Here is a 20211-nt window from a genome sequence, read left to right as displayed (position 1 = left end):
CTGAGAAGAAGTATTTCCTAACAACGAAGTGGTAACTTGCTGTGCCAAAACATCATAGAATTTTACAGCAAGGAGGATCAAGCAAAATGAATCTATTAATTCATACTTATTTTAGTCGATATAAAATGAGAGTAAGCCCTAAATCTAAATCTAGTTTTTTGCTCTAAGCCCAGTTATCTTTCTGACATTTAATAACCAAATTTTCATTACACAGATTGAGTAATTTATTGATAAGCTTAAAATGTAAGAAAAGGACTAAAGGCACCCAGCACTCACATTCACAAAGAAGGACCAAAACTCTGAGTAGATAATCACAAGTTGGATAGAGCATCGAAGAGAGAACACTGGAATTTGGCAGGGAAGTGTCAAAGAACATCTGAGACACAGAAGGAAAGGGAGGCAAGGCAGCTGTCACTACTCAGATTGGCTGGGAGCCAGGAGAGGCTCCCCAGTGTGGGAAAAAGATAAGTGAGAGATCTTCAGCAGTCCATACTTCAACCATGGATTCTTGCAATCCTAGCCACAGGAGAGCCCCTCAGCCCTTGCAGGCTGTGAGACCAGTAGAGAGAGTGGCTTGGAGTTGATACAATGGCATCATTCCAGAGAGGGAGTTCATGCTGGGTCCCATGCAACCCCCGAGACCCAAGTAGCTATAGCATGGCACCATTTGAGCTCCCAGCCCCCACCAGACTGTATCCTGCCCCAGGGCCCAACAGCCCCTGTATCTCCACATCCCTAGAACCCCACTGAAATTCCCCTGTGTCCACTCAGATGGCTGAAGCACAGTGACACTAGCCGGATCCAGTAGAGTGGCAGGGTCCCCAACACTCCAGCCCATATGATGTTCTACACTGTGGGGGATGGGCTGTGCAGTGCACCAGGGAGGCTACCCCGGAACAAGGTAAGCTGTGCATACCCTCTCCAGAGCCTGACAGCCACCTGCCTGGAGTGACTGCCACTGATAGCAAACATTGCCCTTTCAGCAGCAGAGCTACCACACACCTGAATGCACCTTTGGTGGACATGAAACCAGCCCATCTAGATGCTGTCCTGGAGTCTGAGGACAGGCACACCTGCCCACTGCTGCTTCTACCCAAGTGTGCCATCTTGGGCACTGGGGATCAACTTGCCCTGCCTGCCACAGCTGTTCCTCATGTGCACTATCAGGAGACCTGAAGACTGTCTTGCCCCACCTGCTATTGGCACCCAGGCATGCCATCTAGGGACCTGAGGGCGAGCCTGCCCACTCTGCTGGTGCCCACACACATTAACTGGGAACCTAGGGATTGACCCATCCTATCCACCACAGTCTACACTCATGCACATCATCGAGGGCCTGAGAACAGGCCCACTATGCCTGATGCCACCTCTGCCATTGCCCACATGTGCTGTCCAGGGACCTGGAGATCGATACGCCCTGCCTGCCATCACCAGCATCTATGCACTTCTCCTGGGGACCTGCCTGGCCTGCCAGAGCCCACAAGGGTTATTGAGGCCTGAGGATCAACCTTCTCCACCAACCACCGCTGAATTTGTACACTACTTCCAGGGTATGAGGACAGGTCTGCCCAACCTGCTGCCATCACCACTGCTAGCACCCACCTGCATGTACCACCTGCGGCTCTAGGGAATGACCTGCTCAGACTGTTGCTTCCACCACTGGCACTTATGTATGTCATCTGGGGGCCTGAGGGTTGGCCTGCTACCACTCCTGCCATCACCAACACCATACATGCCACCCAGGGACCCAAAGATATGCCCAAATCACCATTGCCACTGCTGACACCTAAGAAAGCCACTTGGAGGCCCAATAATTAGCCTGTCTGGATCCTCTAACACCAGTGCCCATGTGTACTGCTGGGCCCCAGGGACGGGAAGACTCAGCCTGCTGCCACCACCACTGGGGCCCAAGAACTGTCCCATCTGGCATCCCCATCCCCAGCAAAACCACAGCCTCCACTAACAACCACAGCATAAGCCATCAAGGAACTCACAAGCACCACTGATACTGATTACAGCTGAAGAAATCGTACAGAAACCACATGACTGCATGCAGCAAGAATCAAAGTTCAAACATCCTACCCAATCCACACTATAAATACATCTATAGAAAAAGTCTTTTCCTACAAAAGCCAACCCCCGTCCCCCCAAAATGGGAAGAAGTGCAGATATCAATGTAAAACACAAGCAAGAAAAAGCAAGGAAACATGACACTTCCAAAAGAACACAATGATTCTCCAGCAACAGATTACAATGAAAAAGAAATCCATGGAATGCCAAAAAAAAAAAAAAAAAAAAAATCAAAAGAACAATATTGAAGCTCAGCGAGATACAACAGAACACAGATAAGCAATACAAAGAAATCAGAAAAAAATTCATGATCCGAATAAGAAATTAAACAGATACAACTTTTAAAATCCAAAAAGAAATCCTAGAACCGAAGAATTTTTTAAAAATTAAAAATATGATCCAGAGCTTCAACAATAGACTCGAAAAAATAATTTTTGAACGTAAGGGCTGGTATTTTGAAACAACCCAGTCAGACCAAAAAAAAAAAAAAAAAAAAGAAACAGAGAGAGAAAGAAATGAAGAATTAAAAAGAATGAAAAAAGCATATGTGACATATGAGTGACATAAAGCTACCAAATATTCAAATGTTGGGTAATCCAGAAGGAGAAGAAATTGACAAAGACATAGAAAACCTATTCAACAAAATAATAGCTGAGGACTGGGCATAGTAGCTCATGTCTATAATCCCAGCACTTTGGGAGGTTGGGAAAATCACTTGAGGCCAGGAGTTTGAGACTAGACAAGGCAATGTAGTAAGACTCTATCTCTACAGAGCATTTGAAAAATTAACTGGGTGTGGTGGCATGTGCCTATAGACCTAGCTACTTGGGAGACTGAGAGACTGAGGTGGAAGGATCACTTGAGCCAAAGAGTTTGAGGCAGCAGTGAGCTGTGATCATGCAACTGCCCTCCAACTTGGGTGACAGAGCAGGACTCCGTCTAAAAAAAGAAAGAAAAAATGTTGTTTTCATTCCTTGTTGAAACACACACACACACACAACACACACACACTGTTAATGCAAAATAATAATAACAAACTGAAAAGTTCCAAAGTCTTACAACAGATATAGACATTCAGGTACAGGAAACTCAAGGATCCCCAAATAGATCAACTTGAAAAGGCACATTACAGTCAAGAGTCAAAAACAAAGACAGAAAAAAGAGAATTCTAAAAACAGCAAGAGAAGAGCATCAAGTCTCGTATAAAGAAATCCCCATCAGACCAACAGCAGATTTCTCAGCAGAACTCTTACAGGCCAAAACAGCATGAGATGATATACTCAAGACACTGAAAGAAGAAGAAAAAAGAGTCAACAAAGAGTACTATACTCAGCAAAGCTGTTTTTCAAAAATGAAGGAGAAATAAAATCTTTCCCAGACAAGCAAAAACTGAGGAAATTCATCATCATTAGACAGGCCCTATAAGAAATGCTTAAGGGAGTACTATATCTGGAAGCAATAGGATAATATCTACCATCCTGAAAACACATGAAAACATAAAACTCATTGGCACAGCAAACACACAAATGAGAAAGACAAAGGACTCAAGGACTACAGAAAACCACCAAACTGAAATTATAAACAATAAGAGAGAAACAGAAGGGAACAGGATACATGAAATAACCAGAAAACAATTACCCAAATGACAGGAATAAGTTCTTGCCTATCAATAATGACTTTGAATATAAATGAATTAGATTCCCCAATTAAAAGATATAGACTGGCTGAATGAATTTGTTTAAATGACCCAAATATATGCTACCTACAAGAAACTCACTTCACTTGTAAAGACACATAAAGACTAAACACGAAGGGATGAAAAAAGATATTCCACAGAAACAAAAACCAAAAGTGAGTAGGAGTAGCTATCCTTATATCAGATAAAGCAGACTTTAAGTCAAAAATGTAAAAAGAGATAATGTCATTTTATAATGATAACAGGATCAATTCAGTGAGGGAATGTAACAAGTCTAAATGTATATGCCCAACACCAGAGCACCCAGATACATAATGTAAATATTATTAGAGCTAAAGGGAGAGATAAGCTCTAACACAATAATAGTTGGGGACTTCAAATCTCCATTCTCAGCATTGGGCCAATCATCTAGACAGAAAATCAACAAAGAAATATTAGATTTAAACTATACTTTGGACCAAATGGACCTAACAGATATTTACAAAACATTTTAACCACTAGCTGCAGAACACACATTCTTTTCATCAGCACATGGAAAATTCTGCAGGGTAGACCATATGATGGGCCACAAACTATTTCAACAAATTTTTAAAACATTGAAATCTTATCATTGTATAATGGAATAAAGCTAGAAATCAAGAGGAACTTTGGAAACTGTACAAATACATTAAAATTAAACAACATGATCCTGAGTGATCACTGGGTCAATGAAGAAATTAAGAAAGAAATTTAAAAATTTATTGAAAAAAATCAAAATGGAAATGCAACATAACAAATCCTCTAAGATTCAGCAAAAGCAGTGCTAAGAGAGTATTTTATAGCAATAAATGCCTACATTAAAAAAGTTGAAAAATATCGGGTGTGGTGGTTCACGCCTGTAATCCCAGCACTTTGTGAGACCAGGGTGGGAGGATCACTTGAGGTCAGGAGTCCAAGACCAGCATGGCCGACATGGTGAAACCCTGTCTCTACTAAAAATACAATAATTAGCTGGGTGTGGTGGTGGGTACCTGTAATCCCAGATACTTGGGAGGCTGAGGCAGGAGAATCACTTGAACCAGGGAGGTGAAGGTTATAGTGAGCTGAGATCATGCCACTGATCTCTAGCCTAAATGACAGTATGAGACTCTGTCTGAAAAAAAAAAAAAAGTAGAAAGATTTCAAGTAAACATCCTAATGATGCACCTCAATGAACTAGAAAAGCAAGATAAACCAAACCCCAAATTAGTAGAAGGAAAGAAATGATAAAGGTCAGATCAGAATTCAGTTAAAAGGAGACTAAAAAAAAAAAATACAAAGGATCAACTAAATGAAAAGTCAGTTTAAAAAAAGGTAAGCAAAATAGATAAACCACTAGCTAGACTGACCAAGAGAAAAGAGAAAAGACACAAATAAACAGAATTAGAAATACAAAAGTAGACATTACAACTGATACCATAGAAATACAGAGGATCATTAGAGATTATTATGAACAACTGTACAGTAACAAACAGAAAAACCTAGAGGAAATGGATAAGTTCCTGGACACAGACAACCTCCTAAGATTGAACCAGGAAGAAACAGAAAACCGGAACACTCCAATATTTAGTGATGAGATTGAATCACTAATAAAATATCCCCCAAGAAAGAAAAGCCCAGGACTGGATGGCTTTACTGACAAATTCTACCAAACTTACAAAGAAGAATTAATACCAATTCTTCTCAAACTATTTCAGAAAATTGAAGAGGAGGGAATTCTTTCTAACTCATTCTGCAAGGCCACCATTACCTTAATACCAAAACTAGACAAGGACACAACAAAAAAAGAAAACTACTTATCTCTGATAAACATAGATGAAAAAATCCTCAACAAGATACTTGCAAACCAAATCCAACAAATATCAAAAAGATAATACACCATGATCAAGTGGTTTTTTTCCCCCCAGGGATGCAAAGATGTTTCAACATATGCGAATCAATCAATGTGATATATTACATTAACAGAATAAAGGACAAAAACCATACGATCATATCAGTAGGTACAGAAAAAGTGTTTGATAAAATTCAACATCCTTTCGTGACAAAAACTCTCAACGAATCAGGCATAGGAGGTACACTCTCAACATAATAAAGGCTATATATGACAATCCCACTGCTAACATATTGAATAGAGAAAACCAGAAAGCCTTTCCTCCAAGAACTGGAACAAGACAAGGATGCCCACTTTTACCATTCCTATTTGACATAGTATTGGAAGTCCTACCCAGAGCAGTCAAGCAAGAGAAAGAAATAAAAGACATTCAAATTAGAAAAGGGGAAGTCAAATTGTTCTTTTTGCAGATGACATGATCTTATATATAGAAAAATCTAAAGACACTACCAAATAACTCTTAGAATTAATAAATGAATTCAGTAAAGTTGCTGGATACAAAATCAACCTACAAAGATCAGTAGTGTTTCTATATACCAATAACACAGTAGCTGAAGAAGAAATCAAGACAACAATCCCATTCACAATAGTTACAAAACAAAAACCAAACCACACAAAAAACCTAAGAATAAATTTAACCAAAGAGGTGAAAGATGTTTACAAGGAAAATCACAAAACACTGATGAAAGAAATTGAAGAGGACACAAAAAGTGGAAAGACACCCATGCTCATGGATCAAAATTAATATTGTTAAAACGACCATTACACGAAAAGCAATCTACAGATTTAAGGCAACCCTATAAAATACCAATAACATTATTCACAAAAATAGAAAAAAAAATCCTATAGGCTAACGACATATAGGCCAATGAAAAAGAATAGAAAACCCAATGACATATAGGCCTATGAAAAAGAATAGAGAACCCAGAAAGAAATAAGTCCACATATTTACAGCCAACTAACCTTCTTTTTAAAAAAAAGTGCCAAGAACATAGAATATACACTCGGGAAAGGACACCTTCTTCAATAAATGGTGCTGGGAAAACAGGATATCCATATGCAGAGGAATGAAATTAGAGGCCATATCTCATCACATGCAAAAAATCAACTCAAAAGGGATTAAATACTTACATGTAAGACCCAAATATAAAAACTGACCAGAAAAACCATGAGAGAAACACTCCAGAACATTGATCTAGGCAAATATTTTATAGCTAATACCTCAAAAGCACAGACAACAAAAACAAAAATAGACAATTTCAATTATGTTAAACTAAAATGCTCTGCACACCAAAGGAAACAATCAACAGAGTGAAAAGAAAACCCGTTGAATGAGAGAAAATATTTGCAAACTATTCATCTGATGAAGGATGAATATCCAGAATATACAAGGAATTCAAAGAGCTTATCAGTAATAATAATAATAATAATAATAATAACAATAATAATCTTCCCCTTAAAAAATGGGCAAAGGGTCAAATGAAGAGACATTTCTCAACAGAAGATACACAAGTAGCCAACAGATGTATGAAAAAATGCTCAGCATTACTCTTCATCAAGGAAAGGCAAATCAAAATCACAATGAGATATCATCTCACCCCAGTTAAGATGGCTATTATCAAAAATACAAAAAGTAGCAAATGCTGCTGAAGTCATTGAGAAGGAATTCTTACACACTGTTGGTGAGAATGTAAATTAGTACAGCCATTATGGAACACAGTACAGAGTTTCATCAAAAAACTAAAATTAGAACTATCATACAATCTAGCAATCCACTACTGGGTATTTATCCAAAGGAAAATAAATCAGTATATCAAAGGGTAACTACACCTCCATGTTTATTGCAGCATTATTCCCAAAAGCCAAGTGTGCATTAACAGGTGAATAGTAAAGAAAATGTAGTATATATACACAATGGAATGCTATTCAGCCATAAAAAGACTGAGACCATGTCATTTGCAACAACATGGATGTAACTAGGGCACATTATATTAAGCAAAATAAACCAGGCACAGAAAGACAAATATCATATGTCCTCATACATGGGAGCTAGAAAAGTTGATCTTATGGAGGTAGAAAATAGAGTGCTGGTTACCAGAGGCTTGGAAGAATGTTTGGGGGTGGTGGTGGGGAGTAATGGATAATGAAGAGAGGTTGGTTAATGGGTATAAACATACAATTAGATAGAAGAAATATGTCCATAGTGTCCAATAGCTCAGTGGGGCGACTATGGTTAACAACAATATATCATATATTTCAAAATAGCCATAAGAAAAAAAATTGAAAAGTTTCCACAACAAAGAAATGATGAATGTTTGAGACAATGGATATCCTAAATGCTCTGATTTAGTTATCACATGTTGTATGCACATATCAAAACATCACATGTACCCCCTAAATCTGTACAAATATCATGTATCATTAAAAAAAATTTTTTTAAAAAGGGAAAATGTCTACTTGACATAATATTCTTTGCTTTCTCAAATTCCTGAGTGAATTAGAGAAAAATAAGTATCATAAAGAAAGTTATTTTCTGGTGGTTTTAGAACTTTGTCTGTTCTAACATATATCTTCATTCAGTAGCCAGAAGAATTAAATCTGCTCTTGTCCTCAATATGGTAAATATACTTGGCAGTTGGACTATCAGAAAAACTTTTTGACCACTTTTAAATGCTAATACCAGAGTAATGTATTTTAGTGTTAGTTTTTGGTTATTAAGACAACAATTGCTAGCATAGTCTTAGGTGTTATTGAGTAAATAATATTTATAGAATATAGTTGAAGGATATTACGTTCAATGATTTAATTATGCCTTCAGATCTTAGCAGGAGTGTATAAGTTACACATAAAGAATGTTTTAAAATTTTAATAAAATGTTATTGATGACATTGTCTGCTATGTTGTTAAATGTTTCATAAGTATAAAATAAATCCATTTTAAAGTTTTGTGCTAGGAAAAAGATGAATAGTATATTTTCCTTTACATTGTTGGCCAGGCCATTTAGAGAAGAATTTTGTCTGGCAATGCTCCTTAGCTTCAAAATTTTCCAATTATTTTCTTATATTTATTTTATCAGTATATTTTAATTAGATGCCTAAATCCTTTTTAGAAAGAACTAGATTATGAAATATTTCAGTTATCTTAATTATTTAACTATAAATATTTTAGCCAGTGAATCATTACCTTCCAGCTGCTGTTAAATATTTTTTAGTGAAGAAATCTATACCAGATGGAGCATAGTTCCAAAGAATTTCCTTAGCAGCAATATAGTAATGTATAACATGTGTCCCAGTAACAAAGGCTTCTGTTGAAGGTTTCTGGCAATTACTTACTTTGAAAAATGCCTGCATACTCTCTGAAAAACAATAAACCCAGATAGAGAATGTTATTAAAACATTAAGACAATTTTCTTGGTCAATACATATTTTCAATTTTAGCCAACAATATTGAGACTTCCTATTTCTTTGAGAAATATGATGTACAAAATGTATGGAAAAATTTAAGATGTATGAAACAAGCACAAAAGTCAGGATGCAGAAATGAATATTAAAGGGATATATATTATTAGAGAATAATAACCAGCTTTGGACCAACTCTTATGTGAAGATGGTACCTACATACTGAGAAGAATTTGAGAGTCCAAGAACATCTTCCCTCATGAATATGAAATTACTACTACTAGTCACTGATGAGTTACTTGGTTTATTCAATTAACTAGTTGGCTGGAAGAAAGAAACTAAAGGCATGAGAAGATCAGTCCTGCGTTTTAGTTTCGGGGCACTGTTGGTAGGAATGGAAATTAATATAGACTTTATGGAAGACAATTTGGCAAAATTTGTTAAAATTAAAAGCTCTGGCAGGCAGTGGATCACATGTGTAATCTCAGCACTTTTGGAGGCCAAGGCAAGTGGCCTCATTTGAGCCCAGGAGTTTGAGACCAGCCCTGGGCAACATGACAAAACCCCATCTCTACAAAAAACAAAACATCAGCTGGGTGTGATGGTGTGTTCCTGTAATGCCAACTACTCTAGAGGCTAAGGTGGGAAGATTGCTTGAGCCTAGAACATTGAGGTTGCAGTGAGCCATGACTGCACCACTGAACTCCAGCCTGAGCAACAGAGCACGACTTAAAAAAAAAAAAAAAAAGCTCTCTGCCGTTATATAGTTTTACTTCTTGAGAGTCATGAGAAATATTTTCACACACATGAAGAGACATATAAAAATGTATTAACTAAGGCCAGGCATGGTGGTTCATGACTGTATTCCCAGCACTTTGGGAGGCCAAGGCGGATCACCTGAGGTCGAGCGTTCAAGACCAGCCTGACCAATATGGAGAAACCCCATCTCTACTAAAAATACAAAATTAGCTGGGCATGGTGGCGCATGCCTGTAATCCAGCTACTCGGGAGGCTGAGGCAGGAGAATCACTTGAACCTGGGAGGCAGAGGTTGTGGTGAGCTGAGATCGTGCCGTTGCACTCCAGTCTGGACAACAAGAGGGAAACTCCATCTCAAAAAATAAAAATATATATAAAAAAAGGTATTAACTATAACATTGTTAATAAACCAAAAAAGCAGTAGCAACTTAAACATCTGTCTGTACGCAAATGGTTAAATAAATTACAATTCAACCAAAATATGGAAAACTATGCAACAGTTAAAAAGAATTAGCTAAATGTATAGGGAATGCATGGAAAGAGACTTCAAGACTTTGATATGAGTGATGAAAACAACAGAATATTATATGCAGTGTGATCTACTTACATAAAACCAAACACAAAACATAGCTATGTGGTTTTTTTTCTACATGTTCATGTTTATGTTGTGTGAAAGTGCATAGTGAACAGGTTTTCAAATACTTACACAAATTGATCACAGTGGCTTAGATGGTGCTGGGGTGGAGTTGGACTAATGGTGTGTCCTTAAAGCAGCTCTCCTAAACTAAACACAAACTCTGATTTATGTGCTAACTTTTTGCAGTGTAAGCACTCCCATTGTGACTAATTTGAAGTTACCAATAGTTTAACAGCTGGATTATTTAACTCTCAACTCTCAGCTCTTTTGAGCTGGTATGAACAGGCTAATGTATGCTGCATTAGACTTCTTTCACTTTTTCTGCCTGCTTTCCTCCACCTGTTTTTCTGCCTATTTTCCTCCTTTCCTCCTTCCATTTCTCTCTCTTTTTTTCCTCCTTTCTTTCCTTCCTACCTTTCTTTCCAGCAAAGGTCTATTTATATATTCTTGTAATTACTAAAAAAAAAAAAATGGAATAAATTAAAGAGCAGAAAAGCTTCAGAAGGACATAGAAAGAGAAGACACACAGGAGAAAGTGATGGGATCCCATCAGCCAACTAGACTCTGAGGCGTTTTTTCACTTGGTCTAGGGCTGACAGTAGTCTTTCTGCACGGCTGAGGTGGAAAGACTGGCTTGAGGGCATGATCTGAGAATAAGGTAGATAGGACGTATTGGTGGAGCCGAGTTTACATTTTAGTCTGAAAATGATCATCTTTTCTAAGTGACAGCTTTTTATCACTAAATTCAGTCCTTGAGTTATAATAGTCGTGAGTGGTTCTTCTTTTCCTTACACCCCTGGGAGGGATGCAGCACATAGAAAATCCTGATAAATACTTATCATGTAGTTTGAATAATTAATTGAAACATGATACTAACCAAAGTTCAGGACTTACAAAAAGAAAGGTTTCATCAGAGAAGTAAACTCCATTTTTCTACCAAAAAAATAAAGTCAAATTCCTTAATTCTAATGAAAATTATGTTTTCTGATTGAAAAATAACACAGAACATTTACATGATCATATATAGAGTTTTGTCATATTCAAGAATAAAAAAGATAAATAACATCATAACTGACCGTTCTGTTATTAAACGGCAAATGTGATTGGAGAGGGAAATAACCAAAAATAAGGAGGTTTACTTGAGTAATCAATTTGAATTATTGGGTTCTGCATAATTTCTTGCTCTGCTTCTCATAGGATTTTGACACTTGTTTCCTCAATTAAAGAAAAAGCTGTAATAATATCTGCTCTGTCTGACACTCAGGGTTTATATTCTCACAATGAATATAAAAGTTTTTGTAAAAACAGCAACCCAATTCTATATACTTAAAAGGATTTATAGTAATCGAGTGAAAAGTTGTCAGGGTCCTGGGCTCCATCACCGACTGTTTCCAAAAGGAGTCATATCACTTTCCTGGATCTCGGTTTCTTCATTTGTAAGGTAAGACATTTGTAATGGGCCTTGGAAGTTCTCTGACTCTGTGTTATGCAAAACTAATAAATCCCTACCATGTATCTGGCATTCCAGCATCCACACTCCAGTGCCCTTGGCCACCATGAAGGCATCTTCCAGTGAGGAGGGGAAGACCACAATGGTGTCCTTTCTGTGATTCCGAGAGATCAGAGTTTGTCCATGGAGGTAGACGGAGTGTATGTCAGCCTCGCCACCCATGCCAACAAAATACCACTTGACCCTATCTTCAGCACACATGGTGAGATTGGGCAGATTTCCATAGATGTATCCATTTATTGCTGAAAATAAATGTGTATTAATCAGGCATGATAGATCAGTGCAACCTTGTAAAAATTCTATGTATTTCCTCGTTATATTAATACAAACCTCACAATGTCAACATTGCTCTCATACATAATCTACAACATCTGATTTGTGTTTCATGGGGAAGGAGTCCATATGCATTGTGTATGATGAGAAGTGAGCGGAGCACAAAGGTTTAAAGGCAAGAGGAGAAAAAGTCAGCTGAAAGGCAGGAAGCAGTGAAAAGGGGAAAAAATAGAAACTACGTTCATGAGAGAAGAAAGCAAGGATAAGGGTGACGGATTATGACAACATCATTTCTGAAAAATTCTATGTCGGATAAAAACACATATTCATAAAATATTTGGTCAATTATGTCTTTGTTATTCCATATTTTATTACTTAAAGTTACATCTTTCTTAGGTATTTACCATCTATTTATATCAATATCAGACTTCAGAAAACAAATGTTGGCCAAACTTTACTTGCTATAGGACTTAGGAAATGAGTAGGCTTTAACTAGTGATTTACGTTTGCATGTCAACCCAGTATGTTCTGAGTGAAATGCTGCAAAATATAAACTCAACTAAATAAACTTGAACAAAGGGAAATGACTGAATACGATCATAGAAGTTAGAATAATAAGATATTATGTATGAGAAAGTTCTTTTTAATCGTACATTGCATGCTCATGCTGTCCTCAAAACCGGGATCACTAGTATTAATTTTGCCAGATTCAGTAAATGCACGAATATTTTCATCACTATACCAGCTCCTGCTTTCATCAGTTGTAGAAAACAGCAGAAAATAAGACCTGTCGATATCTTTTTCAGTATCTCCATTCAGTGTCCCTGAAACAAAAAACACATTTCTTACTTTTCATATACACATTAATTAGAACCATTGTTACAGATATAACTAAACTACTTTTATGATCTACAGTTTTGTTAATTGTTAGGGCACATGAAAAAGGTAAATGTTTGGGATGTGGGATGCCAGTTTTTGTAAAGTTCATAACAAACTTTTAAAAGCATATTATCTATATGAAGCCATATTTAAATAATCCATACTCATCTCTACATCAAATCAGTAACTTTCTGCAGTGTCTGCATCTGATGACCATTATCGCATGAGATTGTTCAAAGTCTCAAAATTTGTACTTCCTCAAACGAAGGATAACTTTAGTTCATACCAATTTATTTATTCTTCTATGCTTATATTCAACAAATATTTATTGAATATTTGTAATGTGTTAGGTACTATGGCAAATTAAGTTCATAGAAGTGAACAAGACTGTTATCTACCCTGGCAGGGCATATAATCAAGGGTGGATGCTATAATTAATAAGATACTATAGTGTGTAAAGTTCTATAGCAGGGAATAGCTCAGTGTTTGGGAGCTGGTTAACTTAATCTTGGGTATGGAAATCTTTTCTGAAGGCAGTAACACCTCAGTTGATATTTAAAGGATGAGAAGTTTGCTGGAGTGTACCTGTAGAGAAGATTACAGGCAGCAATTAAGACAAAAGGAATTTGGACTTTATCGTCAGAACATTCAGCAGTCTTGCCATTATGCAATTGAGTTACTTGCAAGTTTGAGAAAGGCAAAAAGCTCTTCCAAAGTTGGTTAAAAAAGTTATCTCCCAGCCGGGCGCGGTGGCTCACACCTTTAATCCCAGCCCTTTGGGAGGCCGAGACGGGAGGATCACAAGGTCAGGAGTTCAAGACCAGCCTGGCCAATATGGTGAAACCCTGCCTCTACTAAAAATACAAAAAAATTGGCTGTGCATGGTGACATGTGTCTGTATAGGCTGAGGCAGGAAAATTGCTTGAACCCGGGAGGTGGAGCTTGCAGTGAACTGAGATCAAGCCACTGCACACCAGCCTGGGCAATACAGTGAGACTCTATCTCAAAAAAAAAAGGTTATCTCCCAAGGAATGTAATTTGTAATCATGAGACTATGTGTGTTTGCCACAGGAAACTGCAATTGTTAAAATATTTATTGTGGAGAGTTGTTTATTCACCTAAAATTTAAACTTTGATTGTCATAGGAAGTTAAATTTGCTCACTAACTTCATAATTAATCTAGTGCTGTCACTTTCTTGATCTTGTTTTAACGAACCAAATCAGAATTTTCAAAACTCTATATTCCCTTGCAAGTTAGAAACATATCGGTAAAACTTCCTCCTTGCAAGAATTAATAAACTGATGATTCTAACTGATTCACCTTAAAACATAAACACAAGAAGGTGGCAGTAATTTTGAATGAAGATGGCTGAAGTGAAGTTCATTGGGTTTGACTACCATCTAGTGACCAACCTGCATTATTGGTTGAACTGAGGGTTGGATTTGAGATCGCCATCTAGTGCTCAGAGTCCAAGATGGCGAGTTTCCACTCTTGACTGGAAGACCAAGGTGACGGCAGGAAAATGGAGTGCCTTGGATGGTGAAATTCCTCTAGGAGAGCAGAGGACAGCCTACACATTCTGGTTTACTCTTTTACGGCAATGAGATTTTTTTAACAAAGTTACCTCTTTTACAAGTCAGAATTGGTCCAATAAGTCCCGAAGCTACGTCTCTTGCAGTGTCTATATGGGAGTGGTAAATCCTTGTCACACAATTACTGTCATTGGGGCCCGGCCCCTGATGTTCTTCTACATACCACTTGTAGGTATATTGTTTCCCTGGCTCCAGATAGTCATCTTCCTTTTCCTGGCCTGTTGTATTATCAGGATAGATGGCACCTGGAAAACATATTCTGCACTGTGGTTACAGTAAATATTGGATAACACTATTTTGAATGTGACTCGGGCTTCCTCCATTAAGCTATTTTGCATTTCTCCCCACCATTTCCCATATTCCTACCTCCCTAAATCCCCTTTAGTTGGCTTCTACATGAATGCTCAGCTTGGCTGCAGTTTTTAGACTAAATTAGAATGAGGCAGGCAGTATATTAATAGATTATCATCACCTTTACTGATAGATACAACAAATATTTATTTTGCACCTACCATGTGCCTAGATCTCAGATGCAGAGGTAACCTCTGGACTCCCGAGTTGCCCTCCATATTTTCTTCATTGCCAGTCAGACTTGGGACCCAGGGCATCCAAAGATGTCCTTGTTACTTCCAAGTAGCCCACTGCAATCTGAAGGTGGCCCATGCCACTACTCTGAACTTTACCTCAGTTCTGACTTTGGACCCTTCTCTCCTTTCTTTCTTCTTCTCTGGCTAAAATGTTGCCTCAGATCCTTACCCCTTGTGGCTGGGATCCTGCTAACTATGAATAAAATCCCTTTAGTCAATAAAAAACTTTGAAACATGAGCAGCCTCTGATTCTCTGTTCTTCTTTTGGGACCCTCCTGTTCTACACTGATCATGAAGAAATTATGACTGACTGACTTTTGTACTTTCTTCCTACCCAGCGGCCCATCTGGAACTGGCTCCAGTCATGGTCCGGTTTCCTGAGTCTGTTTCAGTCCAGAGGATTAATTCAAGGCCTGTTTCTAATTCTTCTTCATGCTTCCCTGAGGGAATCATCAAACCTCAGTCTAAGTTTCAAAACTTGATTAAAAAATAAACAAATAAAGCAAACTCTTGTTAACATTTTTCACATTATATGTCTATAATATAGACTATTTTTCTTTTATTTTTTCATAGAATATATTTAAAGGGCAATAATCATTGCAAGATGGTCATGTAACATGGCAAAATAATAATGACAGATGAATGGAATGGCATGTGGGATTTCCACTGCCCTGTATTATCATAGAGCCTCTGTTGGAAGGAGCACATATCCTATAGGTGGTACTCTTATCAACTTGGCCTAAAGTTCCAGTTTTCTAAAGATTTATGATAGGCCTTTTAAAAACCATATTTCAAACACTGGGAAAAAATATCTGTGTTCTACTAAAGACAAGTCGAAACTCTCTTTTCCTAGCTTTCCTTGTTGTCTTCAAAAAACTCATAAAATCCTATTTGTTGGCTTTCTCTTCCCTTCCTTTTTTTCAAAATCATGATGTATCTGTGACTGTAATTGTGTAGGAGAGAAGATTCTGTCTGGAGAGTAGTGATTTCTCTTGACACTGATATCTTCCCAGAGGGTGATCCTCATCTACTAGGAAATGGAAATGAGGTGGGGGCAGAACAGGATTTCTGCCAACCTAACATTTAGCTGTGTTTCCTACAAAACAAAACAAAATAAAACGCCGTTTTTTTTCTTTTCTGGTGATTAAGGGGAAAATGTTTTATTTTCTAGGAATTGCATAAGGGCTGTCATTCAAAATAAGAAACTGAAAAAGGACTGTCTTGGGGATAAACATTAAATATGTGAGACGTAGAGTCTGCATCCACTCTAAACTCCATGTAGCTCATAATGCTGATCACCTGGCTTTTTCTAATGCAATGTGCTCATACTCTCCATAAGCAAAACTCAGGAATATCAGGAAAGAGGATCTGCTTACCTTCATTTTCTTTGGAGTAGGTGAGTCCATGAGGATGATAACTATAAGCTCTTGAAGCATTATTTTTTACATGTACATAAATGAAGTCTCCAGTCTCTGCCTTAATCATTGGACCTAAAAATCCCAACCAGGATGGTTTTTCAATGATCCTTTGAAATGTATTATCAGCATATTGAAAATACAACGCCTTTTTATAAACAAAGCTCTTCCTTGCTTGACTTCCTTGTAGAAATTCTCTACAAACAAACAAGAGAGAACTTTAACAAATGTTGACTTTTGTTAAATAAGCAAATAAGAAACAAAGGTTAAATAAGCTAAAATGAGAAGTCAGAAGCTCTACAGCCTAATTTTGGCAGATAAAACCCAGAGGCTGGAGAAAATGTGAAGGAAGTTAAAAACAGGTGTAATTGGTGAGAAGAATGTTGAAATACTGAATGAAGAAATCAAATACAAATGTAGTAAGTAAAACATGTAGCATTTTGGTTTAAAAGACATACCAGATTCTTCAAACTGAACTGCGTCTATGTTTCTAACCCCACTTTAAGGTTACTTTAGCATTTAAATAGTCGATCAATTTCCATGATTTCGGACTGTTTACACATTTAAATGGATTTGTGGATTTGTTGGTAGCATTAAGGTGTTTTCCTCTTAAACCGTGGTAAATCAGAACCCCACTCATGTCCTCTATATTTCCCTCTCTCAATTATCTGAAGAGAAAAATCGAGAAAACAGCCACATACATATCAAAAGGAAAGTGTTGTTTTATACCTTATCATGTGAACAAAATTAATGATAAACAGAATTAGCTATGATCTGCGAAATAACGTGCCAGGAGGACAAGAGTGGTGATCATCCCAGGAAAGAGCAATTTTGGATTTACTACCTCTTTTCCATACCATGTTTAAGCTAAACAAACTAAAAAAATGTGGTTCTAATGGCATATGTGCCCTGCAAGTGTCAGTCACGAGAAAGTCTTCATCAGCATTTCATCAATGATCAACAATTACCAACTTTTGCTTCAGATAGTAACTTTTTAAATGCAAAGGGTTACTTACAGGTCTTCAGAAAAAGGCTTTCCGCTGAGCATGTTTTTACCAGAAGGAGCATAGTTCCAAATGCTTTCTTCAATGCCTATGTAGTAGTGCCTATCTATTGCCCAACTTGGAAAACTAATAAAAAACAGAAAGATCAATGGTAAAAGCGCCTTCATTTTCAAATTCGGAGTCTGGAGAAGCTAACTGAGTAGGGCTTGCCCACCTTTTATAATCCAGGCTTTCTTCTTTCACTTGTGTCTATTTACATATATTATGTCTTCATTAGCATATATGTCATTTGCATTTCAAGTAGTTTTGGATTTTATTGTCAGATGAGGTGAAATGTTGCATAACACACTGGATCGTTAGGTTGCCCATCATCCACTGTCCCTTGATAATGATTATCTATTCCTAAATTATAGGAATATTCTCCTGTCTAGTCTCCAGTCTCCACTTTCTTACTATTTAGTCCATTCTACATATCATTCCCAGAAAATTCTTGAAATGCTACCTTTATCAAGTTTTACTACTAGATGATAATTGAAAATTTCTTGTCATTTAAGACTTTCATTAAGTTATTCTCAAATTTCTTAGCATTTAAGATTATCCATATAATCTAGGCCCCAATCTGGTATCTCTGATATTCCAGATTTGTCCCCAGCATTCACTTATATGATCCCTTCCCTTTGGGGAGTTTTCTTACTAGGAACACAGTGTGAGATGGGACAGAATGCAGAAAACCTGGAATCAAACAGCCTGGGTTTGACTCTTAGCTCTGTCAGTTATCAGCAATGTGTAATTATGTAACTTCATTTCTTCATTTATAAATTGATAGTATTACCTACTCAGTTAGGAAGTTGTGTAAATTCAATGACAGCCATCTTATAGAGGAGCTTGCGGACACACAAGGAAGCTGATGCATAGGCAACATTTAACAAGTGTTATTTACAGTACTTCCTTTTCCTTCTTGTGATAATGTGCTTTCTGAATTTTTCCCGTCTTATTTGTACCCATTTCCCAGCCTGATTTTGCCTCCCTCTGCCTCTCTTTTTCTCAGCTAATCCAAATTTTTATCATTCTTCAAGGCTCAACTGAAACTTCACCTTTTCAGTAAAGACTTCCCTGACCATTTCAGCTTACAAACATGCTCCTCTCTGAATTCACCAGCTGTAACACAGACTGTCAACCAACCACATCCTGCTTCAGACTGTTGCTTACATTTCCATGTGGTATTTACTTTACTCCAGGAGGTTATAACTCCTATAGATTAGGAAGCATTTATTCTTTTTATTTCCTGGAGCTACCAAGAAATGTTAAATTTAAATGTCAAATTTATTGAACAAACAGAGTGCCTTGACTGAGAATACATTAAGTAAGGAAAGGAGAAGGAGTGTTTATAAGCCATTGATATGATCTGGGTATTATCATGTATTGTAATATCTATTACTATTAGGTATTGTTTGAGATTTTAGAATTGGAAAGCCACAGTGTGTTTCAAAAGTTAGACTCTGATTTCGGTTTAGAAACCCATGGTTAGAAATATTAAGACAACACAATCATATGATATATGAGTAAGACCTACTATTTGATAACACAACAGGGTGACTATAATCAATAATAACAACTATACATAAAATAACATAAAGAATGTAATTGGATTGTTTGAAATTCAATGGATAAATGCTTGAGGGGATGGATACCCCATTGTTCATGATACGCTTATTTCACATTGCATGCCTGTATCAAAACATCTCATGTACCCCATAAATATATACACCTACTATATATCCACCAAAATTTTTTAAAAATGTAAAGAGTATGGTGTGTATAATTCTGTAGCTTGCTTTTATTCCTCAACTATATGTCTTAGATGTCTTTTATGTCAATACCTAGAAGTCTAGTTCTTTCATTTTAACTGCAGCATAGCTTTTCCTTATTTTGGATATACTATTAATATACAAATATACTATAGTTTATTTCTTTTCTTTTCTTTTTTTTTTTTTTCGGGACAGAGTTTCACTCTGTCACCCAGGCTGGAGTGCAGTGGTCCAACCTCAGCTCACTGCAACCTCTGCCTCCTGAGTTCAAGAGATTCTTGTGCCTCAGACTCCGAGTAGCTGGGATTACAGGTGTGTGTAACCACACCAGGCTAATTTTTGTGTTTTTAGTAGAGACGGAGTTTCACCATGTTGGCCAGGCTGGTCTCAAACTCCTTGCCTCAAGTGATCTGCCTGCCTAGGCCTTCCAAAATGGCAGGATTACTGGCATGAGCCACGACCCCTGGCCTATTTTTCAAAACACACAAAATCAAAGTATATTTTTCCCATGTGTACACATAGATGTCTATACATATTTAAGAAAATGCCACATACTCCAAATATCGATACTCCAAAAAGTGTTGGAGTTTTGGATGAAGAGATCAAATATAAAATGTAGCAAATAATACATGTGGCATTTTGTTTTAAAAGACATACCAAATTGTTTGGGCTGA

The 20211-nt window shown here is 37.2% G+C and overlaps 1 protein-coding gene across 1 annotated transcript in view; it reads right to left on the bottom strand.

Moving 5' to 3' along the window:
• LOC117078741 (ceruloplasmin-like) overlaps positions 1 to 17896 on the bottom strand; it is a 47820-nt gene extending 29924 nt beyond the window's left edge. Inside the window, exons 1-6 of the mRNA XM_033202157.1 lie at positions 17742 to 17896; positions 16687 to 16922; positions 14756 to 14968; positions 12905 to 13075; positions 11978 to 12220; positions 8859 to 9030 (exon numbers count right to left, since the gene is read on the bottom strand). Of these exons, the coding sequence (XP_033058048.1) occupies positions 8859 to 9030; positions 11978 to 12220; positions 12905 to 13075; positions 14756 to 14968; positions 16687 to 16922; positions 17742 to 17896 (1190 nt within the window). The remainder of the gene's footprint in view (positions 1 to 8858; positions 9031 to 11977; positions 12221 to 12904; positions 13076 to 14755; positions 14969 to 16686; positions 16923 to 17741) is intronic.
• Between the last annotated feature and the right edge of the window lie 2315 nt (positions 17897 to 20211).

The sequence above is a fragment of the Trachypithecus francoisi genome, unplaced genomic scaffold, assembly GCF_009764315.1.
Source record: "Trachypithecus francoisi isolate TF-2019V2 unplaced genomic scaffold, Tfra_2.0 Lachesis_group0, whole genome shotgun sequence".
Taxonomy (NCBI): domain Eukaryota; kingdom Metazoa; phylum Chordata; class Mammalia; order Primates; family Cercopithecidae; genus Trachypithecus; species Trachypithecus francoisi.
This window is presented reverse-complemented; position numbering and strand designations above follow the sequence as displayed.